This window comes from Lissotriton vulgaris, chromosome 3_1 (genome assembly GCF_964263255.1).
Source record: "Lissotriton vulgaris chromosome 3_1, aLisVul1.2, whole genome shotgun sequence".
In the NCBI taxonomy this organism is placed as follows: Eukaryota; Metazoa; Chordata; class Amphibia; order Caudata; family Salamandridae; genus Lissotriton; species Lissotriton vulgaris.
In genome coordinates, this window is record NC_141689.1 from 901093916 (window position 1) to 901108607 (window position 14692).

General features: G+C 49.2%; 1 protein-coding gene across 3 annotated transcripts in view; it reads right to left on the minus strand.

Moving 5' to 3' along the window:
• The window catches only part of DOCK8 (dedicator of cytokinesis 8), a 719019-nt gene that overhangs the window by 56079 nt on the left and 648248 nt on the right, over positions 1 to 14692 (minus strand). For all 3 annotated transcript variants that reach the window (XM_086961229.1, XM_086961230.1, XM_086961231.1), the window contains one exon: positions 625 to 756. In XM_086961229.1, the coding sequence (XP_086817355.1) occupies positions 625 to 756 (132 nt within the window). The remainder of the gene's footprint in view (positions 1 to 624; positions 757 to 14692) is intronic.

The following is a 14692-nucleotide window of genomic DNA, read 5'->3' on the forward strand; positions in this document are numbered from 1 at the left end:
GGTGAATAGAGGGATATATTTATCTCCAACTCAAACTCTTCAAACTCTTCACAGGATACCTTCACACGTCAGATCTACCAGTCTGAAAACCGACTGATTTGGTTGCACATACTGCAAAATATGCAGCCAGAATTATAAAAACATTGTGGTGTTTCTCTGAGCCCTACTTAAGTGATGCAGCCTTCACTGGCTTTGAATGAAAATAGAGTCAACAGGTAAAACACCCATGCTATAATTCCATCATCTAGTCCCATTGACCAAATTGAGAATTGTAAGGTTTATCAATCCCAATATTCTAGGCATTTTTGCAAGGAAAAGTGAAATGGTCCCACAGCTTCCTGAGGCCCTTTACCTTCTCTTCAGACAGATACTTGTGAGCATTCTTCTCTGAGAACATTTGTTGCCTACTCCTGATTCTCCACCTAAACTCAAGAAACGATACTCCTGCAACTACGTACGTGTATGTACTGCAAAACGGTATGATGGAACTGCACTCCGATTCAGGATCCTATAGTGCATTATTTACACAAATAAATGAACTCAGATGTTTCTATCCTCTTCTCTTGGTAAAAGTGCACAATATAGTTTCGGAATATAGTTCTCTGGCATACTCTTGCCATGTACCTTGTTAATGATGCTATCAAAGGCCTTGTGCAGCTTGTCGTGAGTAGAGGCAAGTTTTCGGAAATCCCGATGCGCTTCCAGTATTGGGATTACAATTTTGTAAACTTCATTCACCGTCTCATATAAGCCAGCCTGAGAAAAGAAAAGTGTGACACATAATTAGAATTATTAGCGTAAGCTGTTGAAATGAAAGAGCAAGGCGGAATCGGATTTTATGTCATACCTGACCAACTTTTATTTTTGGTTTTGGTTCACCTTTAATTACAATGTTTGAGAATTCCTTGAAGATCCTTGAAATTGGTAGGAATGTTTGACTGAGCAGGGTCCCAATATAGTTGTAGCTCATGACGTAGCGGGCTCTACCGGCCGTTAAAGGCTCGCTTCAGCTTTAAAGGCCTGAGTCGAAGGCAGGGGCCTTTAACATGGGAGCCGGCCTTTAACCTGGGCGCGCTGTGCTCATGACGGAGTGGTTCCGTCACGCCGCGGCCGCTCCGCCCATGCTGCATCAATTTCGCGCCTGCGCGTCTGAATTGATGAGCGGGCGGGCCGTGACGGAACCATTCCGTCATGAGCACAGCGCGCCCGTGGCTCGTGACGGAGTGGTTCCATCACAAGCATGTCGGCGCCACGCGACCCCCTCTCCCTCCCAGCGCCGCAGTGGAATTACCACCGCGGCCAAGGGGTTAATGGCCGTAAGAGCCCGCTATGGAGGGTTCTAAGGCTATTAGAACATTCCGCCCCTAGAGGACAGAATGTTCTCATTTATAAAACAAAGGTCTTACAGAGCCCGAGGGGGTTCAAATCCCCTCGGGCTTCGTGAGGCCTTTCTCAGAGCAAAAGCCGTAAACAAACATTGGAATGTTGATGCTCATTAGAAGCCATTAGAAGCCCGGAGCACTCCATTGTCTTCAATGGAGTGCTCAACATTCCATTGTTCTAATATTGTGTGGCATATACTTCTGAAGTGTGCAACAACAATATAACTATAAGCCATTAGTTTTTCATACTTGTGATAATTGTTAAATTGTTAAAACAAAGATTTCCATATATATTTTCGACTCACTGATTTAGTGTAATGTGGTACTAATGCATTACTGAAATGCCATTTAACTCAATAAAATCGTGGCAATTCTAGTAGTACTGTGTAAGTGGCTACATCTCTATGTACCTTGTATTATGTGAGTTTACCCGACAAATCATTTCTGGAACTTAGTACACCTCTTTGCTTTTCGTAATTGACATTTGGGTCGACCTTGCAAGTAATTTCCTGCAAACTGAATTAAATATCTGTGTTCCATAATTATTTTATCTAAGGTGAGCTCACACGTACCCCCTACTAGTAAAGTTGTAATCACACCCCGACAATTTAATACATTCTCGGCTTTCTTTCTGTATTATCCTCTAACTCTGTTTTAGGGGATTAATATATGCGAGTTCCTTGCACCTCACATTTGGAGTAAACTCAGAAATGCTTTCTTCCTAGTTGTGGTGCAACCACGCACCTGGATCTTGAGTAATTCCTAAAATTCACTTTATAGAACCTTCTAGGTCTATTGCAGGGTCTGTATAATCCTCATCCTAGTAAGTTAGTATTCAATAGCATAGCAAATGAATTCCTAAGAGACCAGTATCACTTTGACATCCTAAAAACCTTACATGTATTATTAGTAAAGCGTTCATTCACCCGGAAGGGTGTATTGGCACTGAATTATAGAAGCTTACTGTCACCAAACTCAGTGGTACTTATTTTTTCAACCTTGGAAGGTAGAATAGCTGATTGGACCCGCTGGTAGTTGAACCTGTGACATGAGGTCAAACATAGGTCCCTGCAGTGGCTGCATTAGTTGACCACACTTGTTTTGACCCTGCTGTAGCTATCATACACACAACGTTGCATCTGGCCTCCCTGAGCCTTAGTAGCTCCCAGTCCTTAGCAATGTCCTGTTTCAGTCACTTTTTCTGTTGTTTCACGAGTACGGCAATAGCTATTACCGGTCTGGGTAACACTAGCCAGTAGTAGGTCTCCGAAAAAACCCTCTCATGCAACTTCTGCAGGGGCACTGGCAGTGTGAGGGGTAATATACCCTCCTCCACCTAACGATGTGAACTGCTTAACTTTTTCATCCAGCAAGCAAATGAACTCTGCTAAGGCCAGGCACCAGAAGGAACCGCTGCATTTGACTGTATGAGTGACCCTGATTTCACGGCACAATCAGTGATCTAAAAGGAAGGAGAAACCACCTGGCACTATTGAAAAAGCCTGCAGCACATAGCAAGAGGAAAACTACCCGAATATAAGAAGCGAAAATCCCACCTGCCGTCAATAGGCTGTGTGAAATATTCTAAATAGTTACAATAACGTTACCCCACGGTAGAAAAGATGCATTTAACTACTTTTGCATTCACAGAAACGTGTCTGTTCTATTTCATTACTTTGGGTTCCATCACCATGATCGTCATATTGCAATTTCAGGAGATTTTGGAATTAGCGTGTCCTGATCAGTTATGCTCTCTCAGGCTTACAGGTAAACATTAGGATTTATTTTTAACTTTAGCAGCCCAGGCCCAGGTAGGGATTCTTACCTTAATTGGGCGGTAACATTAACACCTTCTTCTCCCTCCTCGGGGATGGTGACAGATGCTAACGAAATCTGCTCTTCCTCCACTCTTAAAGAAACCCTTTCAGGATCCTGAGAACGTGGGCAATTATTGTCCAATTTCTGCACCTCCATTTCTTGGAAGCATTCTAGAGAAGGTTGCACTTATCCAGCTCCATAGCTTACTGGGATAACATGACATGCTTTATCACTGCCAATTGTCAAGGACTGAATGCTGTGAAGAAATCTCAATTTTATTCTTGATTGTCCAAAGAAAAGGCAACTCCTCCCAGTAAAAGTCTCACAGGGAGGTACGAGGGGCTTGAGAGGGGCTTGATCGGTCCAGCATAAAGGTCCCATGGATATGGATAAGCACCGTCACATAACATAATTTAGCTTCACAATGGCCCGTTGGGCATTGCAGCGCTGGCCATACGAGGAGCTGCCCTATGATGAAGCATGACACCCCTCGGGGTGTGTGAGGGCCCTTGCTCCTTATTGGAGCTATCCCTGGACGAGCGCTCACTACCTTGACCTGTCTAGCACCTTTTGGTAACCGCCATTACCAACGTGGCCTGTCACTTATTTCATCCTACCGCTTCCCTCGAAACAGCATACTTCTTCTCTTTACCAACTCTTCCCAGTAGTCGCAGTGCCACGTCGCACTTAATATGCATGGGAAAGGGTCTTCTTACTAAGGCCCCAATTAGTAGGAAAAACCCACAAGGACAAAATAAGAAGCCTTCTTTGTAAATCTTGCTTGCACATGATGGAAGATACAAGGGTTAATTAGTAAGTCACCAAAACTATCCTGAACCAGGGTTGAAAATGTGCCAGGAATAAAAACTTCATGACTAGAAACTCCCAAAATGGAAGCCAGCCGCAGAAAAAGAAAATCAGTGACAAAAAGGCTTGAGAGTGGGAGAGAATGTAAAGAAAAATAAGGTATGGATTGGTTCTATTGCATCCATCTCAGGGTAAAGCCTTCTTATGTATGGACCAGGTAGGACTTGATATCAGAGAAAAAAAGTTTGGCACCATCTTAGATTTGGAACAAAGTATGTCTATTTAACTACGCAGAGCTAACCACATTTGGTTCTGGATAAATCTGTTGCTTTTTCACATTCATTGGACAATATCAAAACAGATGATATCAGAGTAAGCACGAGGGACACAGTCTCAACACTAAAGTAGCTCACTTTACAAGAACAAGTTAGAAGTCCTGGGGGCAGAAGAGGGTCATTTATTTATAGGTAACACTCCATCATGATCAATATAAAGCAAAGGAAGAATGGAATGAGAATGGATAGGTTTATGAAGTTCCACCCCTGAGTAACACTGCAATCTTTTCTGGTGATATTCTTTAACTATCCTGAAGTATCCAAAATATTGACGTTTCGTACAGGAAATGATGTGGGATGGCACACTGTATCCTGAGTTCATAATATGGCAATCAGTGAAAGAGTTAGAAGATTTGGAGATGTCTCAGTGGTTGTTTAGGAGGCTCATGTCAAAACTAATGTGATAATACAGCACCTGGAATTCTGAAACCACACGGTACAGAATTTACCAGATACAGTTTTATCACGCTATTCTGAATTTCAACCTGTGAAATGAGAATTAACTGCAAGAGTCATTTTTGTGCACCAGAGTCTTTTCACTCCAACTGTGCACCTTTCCCTAGATTAGGTTGCCTGCTTTTCACAGGTGAAATGTGTCCACCGGAAACCTTGAGGATGTGGGGTTTGTATCTTGGGGAAAACCCTAAAGATCATCCTGATTCAGGAAGAAATTCACATTTTCATAAGAATGAGGATTTTCGGAGAACAGTTAATGAAAGCCTTAGCAGCAATTGATAGAGACTTTGGGATCTAAAATTTCAGACAACAAATGGTGAGATATCGCTAGTTTTAAGAAAGGAATATAAATAAATTGCAGGAATAGACTTATTCAGCTTAAATATTTACACGTCATCCTACATCTCCAAGAACTGGTGGGTGAATGAAAAAGTGATGCATGTAAATTTTCACACTTGATATTTTCACCTACTTCTGCTTTGTTTGTGTTGCCTCAGAGCTTACCACACATTTAGGTGCGCTTCAGTGGCGACAGATGCGCATGACGCATGTGACTCAAATGTATTGTCATGTGTTTCAATGGTGCTCTTAAAAACATGAATTCAACACTTTTAACACATGAATAAGTGGCTTAGAGGTGGGGGTTGACAGGACCTCATCTCCAGTCGACTGGATTTCCACAACACTCTCTATGCAGGGATCTCAGCTCACTCCGACGACTACAGACCATACAGAACACTGCAGCCAGACTCGTCCTGGATCCCAATAGATGATCCCACATCACCCCCCCCTACCTCAGGGTACTCTACTAGCTCACTGTGCAGATAAGATGCTAGTTCCAGCTGAATCAATCAATCAATCAATCATCGTATTTATATAGCGCACTACTTACCCAGAGGGTCTCATGGCGCTGGGGGGGGGGGGGGGAGGGGGGGGGGGGATCTGCTATAGCTCGATCAACCAGGTCTTGAGTTGCTTCCTGAAGGCGAGGTGGTCCTGGGTCAGGCGGAGGTGGGTGGGGAGGGAGTTCCAAGTCTTGGCGGCGAGGTAGGAGAAGGACCGTCCCCCTGTGGTGGCTCTACGGATGCGGGGGACGGCGGCGAGGGCGTGGCTGGTCGAACGAAGCTGGCGTTTGGGAGCGTAGAAGTTGAGGCGGCTGTTGAGGTATCCTGGGCCTTGGCTGTGTAGGGCTTTGTGTGCGTGGGTGAGGAGACGGAAGGTGATTCTCTTGTTGACCGGGAGCCAATGCAGATCTCTCAGGTGTCCGGAGATGTGGCTGCGACGGGGGATGTCCAGGATGAGTCGTGCTGAGGCGTTCTGGATCCGCTGGAGTCTCTTCTGGAGTTTGGCGGTGGTTCCGGCGTAGAGGGTGTTGCCGTAGTCCAGACAGCTGGTGACGAGGGCCTGGGTGACCGTCTTCCTGGTCTCGGTGGGGATCCACCGGAAGATCTTACGTAGCATGCGCAGGATGTTGAAGCACGACGAGGAGATGGCGTTGACTTGTCTGGTCATGGAGAGGGAGGAGTCCAGGATGAAGCCCAGGTTGCGTGCGTGGTCTGTTGGTTTGGGTGCGCTGCCTAGGGCGGGGGGCCACCAGGAGTCGTCCCAAGCGGCGGGTGAGGATCCCAGGATGAGGACTTCCGTCTTATCTGAGTTCAGTTTCAGGCGGCTGTTCTTCATCCATTCGGCTACCTCTTTCATCCCTTCGTGAAGGTTGGCTCTGGCGGTGGCGGGGTCGTTGTTAAGGGAGAGGATCAGCTGGGTGTCGTCGGCGTAGGAGATGATGTTGAGGTGGTGCTGGCGTGCGATGTCTGCGAGGGGGCTCATGTAGATGTTGAAGAGGGTTGGACTGAGCGAGGAGCCTTGAGGGACGCCGCAGATGACTTTGGTGGCTTCAGATCTGAACGGGTGGAGGCGGACTCTCTGTGTCCTTCTGGCGAGGAAGGAGATGATCCACTCCAGTGCCTTCTCCTGGACTCCGACGTTGCTGAGGCGTTGTACTAGGGTACGATGGCAGACAGTGTCGAAGGCCGCGGAGAGGTCGAGGAGGATGAGGGCCGCTGTTTCTCCGTTGTCGAGCAGCGCTCAGATGTCATCGGTGACTGCGATCAGGGCCGTCTCGGTGCTGTGGTTGGCCCGGAAGCCAGACTGCGAGGGGTCGAGGGATCCGTTCGTCTCGAGGAAGGCGGCCAGCTGCTTGTTGACGGTCTTCTCGATGACTTTTGCAGGAAACGGGAGCAGCGAGATGGGGCGGTAGTTCTTGAGGTCGGTGGGGTCAGCCGATGGTTTCTTGAGTAGAGCGCTGAGTTCGGCGTGCTTCCAGCTTTCTGGGAAGGTAGCGGTGTAGAAGGAGGTGTTGATGATGTCCCGCAGGTGGGGTGCGATGATAGCGTTGGCCTTGTTGAAGACGTGGTGAGGGCAGGGGTCGGTCGGAGATCCGGAGTGGATGGAGTTCATCGTGCGGACGGTGTCTTCGGTGCTGATCGGAGTCCAGGCGCGGAGGGTGGTGGTGGGGGGCGGTGGTTCGGTCGTGGTGTTCGTCGGTTGAGTGCTGAAGCTGTTGTGTATGTCTGCGATCTTGTTGTGGAAGTAGGAGGCGAGGGAGTTGCAGAGGTCTTGCGAAGGGGTGATGTCGTTGTTTCCAGCGTTGGGGTTGGAGAGCTCTTTGACGATGTTGAAGAGTTCTTTGCTGTTGTGTGCGTTGTTGTCCAGTCATTCCTTGAATGCAGTTTTCTTGGTGGCGCGGATGAGTTGGTGGTGTTTTCGGGTGGCGAGCTTGAGGGTAGTCATGTTGCCCGGTGTTGGGTCTCTGCGCCAGGTTCTCTCGAGGGCTCGTCAGCTCTTCTTGGAGCTCTTGAGTTCGTCGGTGAACCATGGGGCTTTCTTGCTGCCGGGTCTGCTGGGCGGGGTCCTCAGGGGGGTGAGCTCGTCTGCGCAGTCGCTGATCCACTTCGTGAGGTTGGTGGCCGCCTGGCTAGGGTTTGTTGTGCTGGTGGGAGGGTTCATGCTCAGGGAGGACGCGAGCTGGTCGGCTGTGATCTTGTTCCAGTTCCTGCGTGCAGCCTGTTGCTGGTGGTGGTGGATCGTGGTCCTTGCGAAGCTGAAGTGGACGCAGCTGTGGTCCGTCCAGTGGAGTCCGGTGGCGTGGCTGAAGGCGATGTCCTTGCTGGATGAGAAGACGAGTCGAGTGTGTGTCCGGCGTAGTGGGTGGGGGTGGTCACCAGTTGCTTGAGTCCCAGGTTGGCGAGGTTGTCCAGCAGGGTGGTGGTGTTGCGGTCGTTGTTGTTCTCCAGGTGGAAGTTGAGGTCCCCTAGGAGGATGTAGTCAGCGGAGCAGAGGGCGTGTGGGCTGATGAAGTCGGCGATGTCTTCGCTGAATTGGGTGCGTTGTCCAGGGGGTCTGTAGATGAGGGTGCCTCTGAGGGTGGTCTTGGGGTTGATGTGGACTTGGAAGTGCAGGTGCTCGGCGGTTGCGAGGGTGTCATCGGTGTTGGTCGTGATGCGGATGGTGTTCCTGTGGACGATGGCGATGCCTCCACCGGTGTGGTTGATGCGGTCCCTTCGGATGATCTTGTAGCCGTCTGGGATGGCAATGGCGATGTCAGGCGCAGAGGAGGCGTTCATCCTGGTTTCCGTGAAGAAGGCGACGTCTGGGGCTGTGGTGTCGAGCCGGTTCCAGATCTCGTTGGCGTGCCTGTAGACGGAGCGGGTGTTGAGCAGGATGCATCTCAGGTGGCTGCTGCTGTTGCGCGTCGAGGTCTTGGGCACTGCTGGAGTGGTGCAGGTCCGGATGCAGGTGAACTTGCAGGAGTTGCAGCAGAAGGGTCAGTGGGTGCGTCTCGGGGTGGCTCGGTAGCAGCCCGGGACTCGGGCGTCGTCGTACGTCCGGCGGGTGGGCTGGGGTCTCCGGGAGCCAGGGGTCCTGGCACTGGGCGCGGTCCAGGCGCGGACGGGTGCAGACGGGCTTACCTTTGGCGCACCTTCGGCGCTCAATCGGCGCGCCCGCTGCGCGTGCACGCTGCGCGTCTGCACGGTCACCATATATGGCGAAGTGTCAGGGTGGGAGGAGCTGGGAGGCGGGGAGCGGGGAGGGTAGACAAATGAAAGGGGGCTTGGCCGCTGGCACGGCAGCGGGAAGCGGGGAGCGGGGCGGGGGGCACAGGGGAACACGGAGACACAAACTAATGCAACAAATGCCCAAAAGGACAACACAGGCAGGAGAGAATTAAAGTAAAGTGGCAACAGTGGCGAAAAAAGGAAATGCTTTAGACGCTGCCAAGGCCTTCGACAGGGTCAATTGGAAATACCTGTCGGGGGCCTTGGAAAAATTTGGGGTGGGCCGAGCTTTTCGTAGAACGGTGGAACTATTATACCATGAACCTTCAGCCTCGGTCTTGGTCAATGGTGGGCTGTCGGAACCCTTTACCATTACAAGAGGCACCCGGCAGGGTTGCCCGCTCTCGCCCTTACTTTTTGATATCTATATGGAGCCTTTCGCCCAATTGATTCGTGAAGAAATTAACATCGCTCCATTTAGTCACAGAAATTGGGAAAAAAAAGTGTCTCTATACGCGGATGATCTTATGATCTTAACATCTGATATCAACACAGCATTCCCATTAGTAATTAATCTGGCACAAAAATTCGGCAAAATTTCCGGCTATGAAATCAACGCCACAAAAACCGAGGTAATGGTATGGAACATTACTAATACGACATTACCAGTACAACCCTGTGACAATATGAGATATTTAGGTATTAAAATTTTAAATGATATCAACCAGATTGCCCACATAAATTTTACCCAGGTAGCCAAAGACTGCAGGAACTTAATGAATTCTTGGAGACATCTCCCATTGACGCTCTTAGGCCGCTCGAATCTGGTCAAGATGTCCATCCTGCCTAAATTGACCTTTATTTTCAACAGTTTACCACTTTACTTTGAGAAGAAAATGATAGCAAAGATGCAAAGTGACATTACTTCATTTATATGGAGGAATAAGTCTGTAAGAATCTCTTGGAATAAACTAAGGCGCCGTAGGGAGAAGGGGGGTCTGGCTGGCCCCGATATCCAAATCTATGCCTGGGCATTTCAGTTGGCACATGCTCGAATCCTATTTAAAACTCCAAAAGAACAGGGCATAGGCCTTATGTTTTCTACACTACTAAAATGTGAAGGTTTAAATCAAACAGGATTTTTATTTAAGTTTGGAGATCCCAAATTTTTTAAGAAAATTAAGTTGAAGATACTACAGGGCCTAGCAAGAACCTGGTACAACCTTAGAACTACTACCAAAATAGGCTACTATTCCAACGGTTCTCCTATATGGGATCTTCCAGCTCCACCTGAATGGACTAAAGATGCATTGATAAGCCCGCTAAAAGAAGCTGGGATCTTGACTTGGGGTGATCTCTTTTTTGAAGGGGAAATGTATTCCTGGGAACATCTAGTGAGTAGGGTAGGCTCAAACTTATCAAGACTGAAATTTCTCCAGATCTCCAGTTGGGCGGCAGCACAAAAATCTGACTCCACTCGCCAACTAATCCCTTCATTGGGTGATATCAGCCAACTAGAATCCTCCCTACTTGACAATGCCCTAAAAACCAAAGAGGTTTCCCATTTCTATAATTTAATCTTAGAGGAAATAGACGGAATATTCCACCTTCCAGATCATCTTTGGGGTCGTCTATTGCCGATAACTAATCTGCATGAACTTTGGGAAATATCCTTTACCGTGTTATGGGATATTGTAAAACCAGCGTGGCTGCGAAGAAACCACCTCTTTACCCTCCATAGGGCTTATTATTCGCCTCAGAGGTTGTCCAAATTCTCACCTGGTACACCAGTGGCCTGCCCTCGGTGTGGACAAGTCGAAGCCTCAGATGCACATATGTTTCACGATTGCCCACATTTAACATTTTACTGGCAATCAATAAGCAACAGACTAACATCTTCTATAGGTACCATGGTGAATATAGATTTAGGCCTTGTAATCTTTGGAGTAAAAGACAAAAAGCGTAGTGCAAATAATAACCTTTTGTTCTACTCAATTTTGGTGGCTCGACGAGAGATTTGTAAGCGTTGGAAAGAGGCCTCCCCACCGACACTACAAGATTGGAGTTCCTCCATGCTTTCTATATCGAAACTAGATTTATCTAGAGGAGGTAAACCAGAAAAAAGAGCTTTTTGGTTGAAACTCGATTGGTCTCAATGAGTAGAAACTGGGTTTTTTTTTTTTTTTTTTTCCCAGTTCCTATGATTACGAAGCCATGTCGAACTCCTTTTTGCTTATTCACATCTGTCCTTCATACCTAAGGTCAATTGTGGCATAGGCGGTGGTGTAATTTGGCTAATGGCAAGTTCCATCTTCCATCTTATATTGTTAAAGGGGTTGTGACTTAGCGTTAAGCTAATCTAGCTGTAGGGTCTTGGCGCTCCCTCTTAAACGACCGACCCCTACCAGTCATGTACTGAGACAGCATTTTAGTCTTCCAAGTCACACTCTTTCGAGCCCACGGCTCTGATGGTTCAGCCATGGTTGAGATGAGGAACAAAAAAAAAAAAAAAAAAAAGAAAAAAGGAAATACAAATAGCGCGGTAGTCAGCACACAAGAGGCGGCAGGCTCAGCGAGGCTGAGTCGAGCAGGGGGGCACACCCAGAGGCGGCAAGCTCAGCGAGGCTGGGTCGAGCAGGGGGGCACACGCAGCAGCTGGTGGCCGTGCGGTGCGGGGGTGTCCTGGGAGCAGGTCACACTCACCCGCACTGCACGGTTGCCATATATAGCCAAGTGTCAGGGAGGGAGGAGCTGGGAGGCGGGAAGCGGGGAGGGTAGACAAAGAAAAGGGGGCGTGGCCGCTGGCACAGCGGCGGGAAGCGGGGCGCGGGGTGGGGGGCACAGGGGAACACGGGGACACAAACTAATGCAACAAATGCCCAAAAGGACAACACAGGCAGGAGAGAATTAAAGTAAAGTGGCAACAGTGGCGAAAAAAGGAAATACAAATAGCGCGGTAGTCAGCACACAAGAGGCGGCAGGCTCAGCGAGGCTGAGTCGAGCAGGGAGGCACACGCAGAGGCTGCAAGCTCAGCGAGGCTGGGTCGAGCAGGGGGGCACACGCAGCAGCTGGTGGCCGTGCAGTGCGGGGGTGTCCTGGGAGCAGGTCACACTCACCCGCACTGCACGGTCGCCATATATGGCCAAGTGTCAGGGAGGGAGGAGCTGGGAGGCGGGGAGCGGGGAGGGTAGACAAAGGAAAGGGGGCGTGGCCGCTGGCACGGCGGCGGGAAGCGGGGAGCGGGGCGGGGGGCACAGGGGAACACGGAGACACAAACTAATGCAACAAATGCCCAAAAGGACAACACAGGCAGGAGAGAATTAAAGTAAAGTGGCAACAGTGGCGAAAAAAGGAAATACAAATAGCGCGGGAGTCAGCACACAAGAGGCGGCAGGCTCAGCGAGGCTGAGTCGAGCAGGGGGGCACACGCAGAGGCGGCAAGCTCAGCGAGGCTGGGTCGAGCAGGGGGGCACACGCAGCAGCTGGTGGCCGTGCGGTGCGGGGGTGTCCTGGGAGCAGGTCACACTCACCCGCACTGCACGGTCGCCATATATGGCCAAGTGTCAGGGAGGGAGGAGCTGGGAGGCGGGGAGCGGGGAGGGTAGACAAAGGAAAGGGGGCGTGTCCGCTGGCACGGTGGCGGGGAGCGGGGCGGGGGCACAGGGGAACACGGGGACACAAACTAATGCAACAGCTCCTGACCCATGCATACTGGGCCCTACTCTGACATAGCAGATGCCGAGGTCGCTACTTCGCCTCCCTACCAGAGAAAACATGAAACAAGCTACACTTTCATCTCTGGGAACTCCTTGTCTCTTCCAGAGTTCTGAATGTCCCTGGCGACCTGGCTACTTGGCTAATCAACTGGACCCTGCCAACGTCTGGTGACAAGAAGTGCTCTACAAATCTACTGATTGATTGATCACCTCAATATGCTTTGTGAAATACTTGTTCTCCCTTATGGTGTTTGTCTTTTTGGTGTACTGCTAACATATCAGGAATGAAGCACAAATTCTTTTTTTGTCTATGGGATTGCACCCATTAACTAAAGCACTCTTCCTCGGCTAGAATCGCAAAGGCTCACCCCCTGCTCTGATTATGACATTGTCAATGCTCTACCACCTGGCTAACAAATCCACTCTCAGAATAGACCCCTCGGCAGAGGAGGTGGCTTGGCAATAATTTATAGAGAGCACTTCACCTGCAGAACAAACGATGGTAACATCGATGACTGCCAAAGTTGCCACTTTGCTCTACAGATATCTCCTGTAACTTCCCTCTCTGGTCTACTGATATACCGCCCGCCGGGAGCCCCAGCCAAATTCTCAAGCGCTCTTGTTGATACGGTTACCCAGATGGCAACTACTACTCCCAACTTTTTAATCCTGGGAGACCTGAACCTCCATCTACTAGACCTCAAGGACATAACTGCATCCGAACTTCTCCGTGAACTCACGTCTTTTGGCATCCGACTAGTGAACTCAGAGCCCACCCATGACAAAGGACATCTTCTGGACCCCATTTTCACCAACATCTCCAACCTCAAAACCCACACTCCTTTTCCCTACCATGGACAGACCATTTCTTGATCCCCATTTATTGGCATCTTTTTGTCCCACCTACCCAACCATCTAAAACCCGGGTCACTGATCGACGCTGGCACAAACTTTCGCCGGAAGAATGGGCCACCCCACTCAGGTGTTAAAAAGGGTTTCAAAGACAACCGGTAACAAAAGACCCTTTTATGTTGCCCGGCGGTATCGCCTCTATGACCCACCGATATTAATCAAATGAAGAAGCAGGCGCTGGAGACTGGAAGGCAGGAAACGAGGATTTTATTCTCTCCGGAGGAGAACACATCAATTCAGACAGCAAGTATCGTCACGAGGTGCTCTAACCACATCTCTGAGGCCTGGCCTCTTATACTAGGGTTTATGACCTTTATTGCACATAACACATTCTCGCAATACTTTAGTACTTGAAAGAACATCCTCGGAATCTCCCCTTCAGACCCGTTCCCACATACATTTACAGTTGGATTCCCCACCCCGGTCACAACAGGTGATGGTTGTCGCACAGCAGGGTATTCCGCCGATTCACGGAATGCATGGGGTTGGTCGGATCTCATGGAGTGGGGGCTTTGATCGATTCGGGGGTCTTTTGATGGGGAGGGGAAGCTTCCTACTGTACGGGGTAATAAACAGTATCCGCAGAGCCAGGTGGCGGCCTGGGAACAGGGAAGACAAACGGGGACACAGGAAAAGGGGGTTTACATCAAAAGGGTTTGAGGCCATGAAAGGAATGAGGGGAGGTGTCGCGCTGGGAACAGGATGGGATTCCGTGGTGAAGCTGCGCTGAAGAGGGGTTTATGACCCAAGGCATGAGAGAGCGGGGGTTGTCAGCGTGCGGGGGAATGCTTGCGAGGTTAAGAGAGAGAGAGACGCGCTGGCTATCAGCGAGGGGCAGGGAGGTCATGGTGCTCAAAAAAATGGCTGCCGCTTACGCGCACGAATGGGCTTGGAAAAGGGGCAAGATGGCGCCGATAATGTTCACCAAGTTTGTATTTATTTTCCACAGTCCTCCCTTTAACATTTCCAAGACATCTTGCTGGCCTATTTCCTATCTACACCTATATGCAGCGATCATAAGTAAGGGAGAGGGGACTTAGGCGAAAGAACTGTACATAAACATCACATTATAAACATCATATTGAAAAATCTCATCATTTAGTAGGCGGGTTCATCGTTAAGTTGGTTGCAGAAAAAGTCATCGTAATGCAATATCAGACTAGAATTATGTAGCGAGGGCGTTGGGTACAGATCATAGAATAAGAACTGG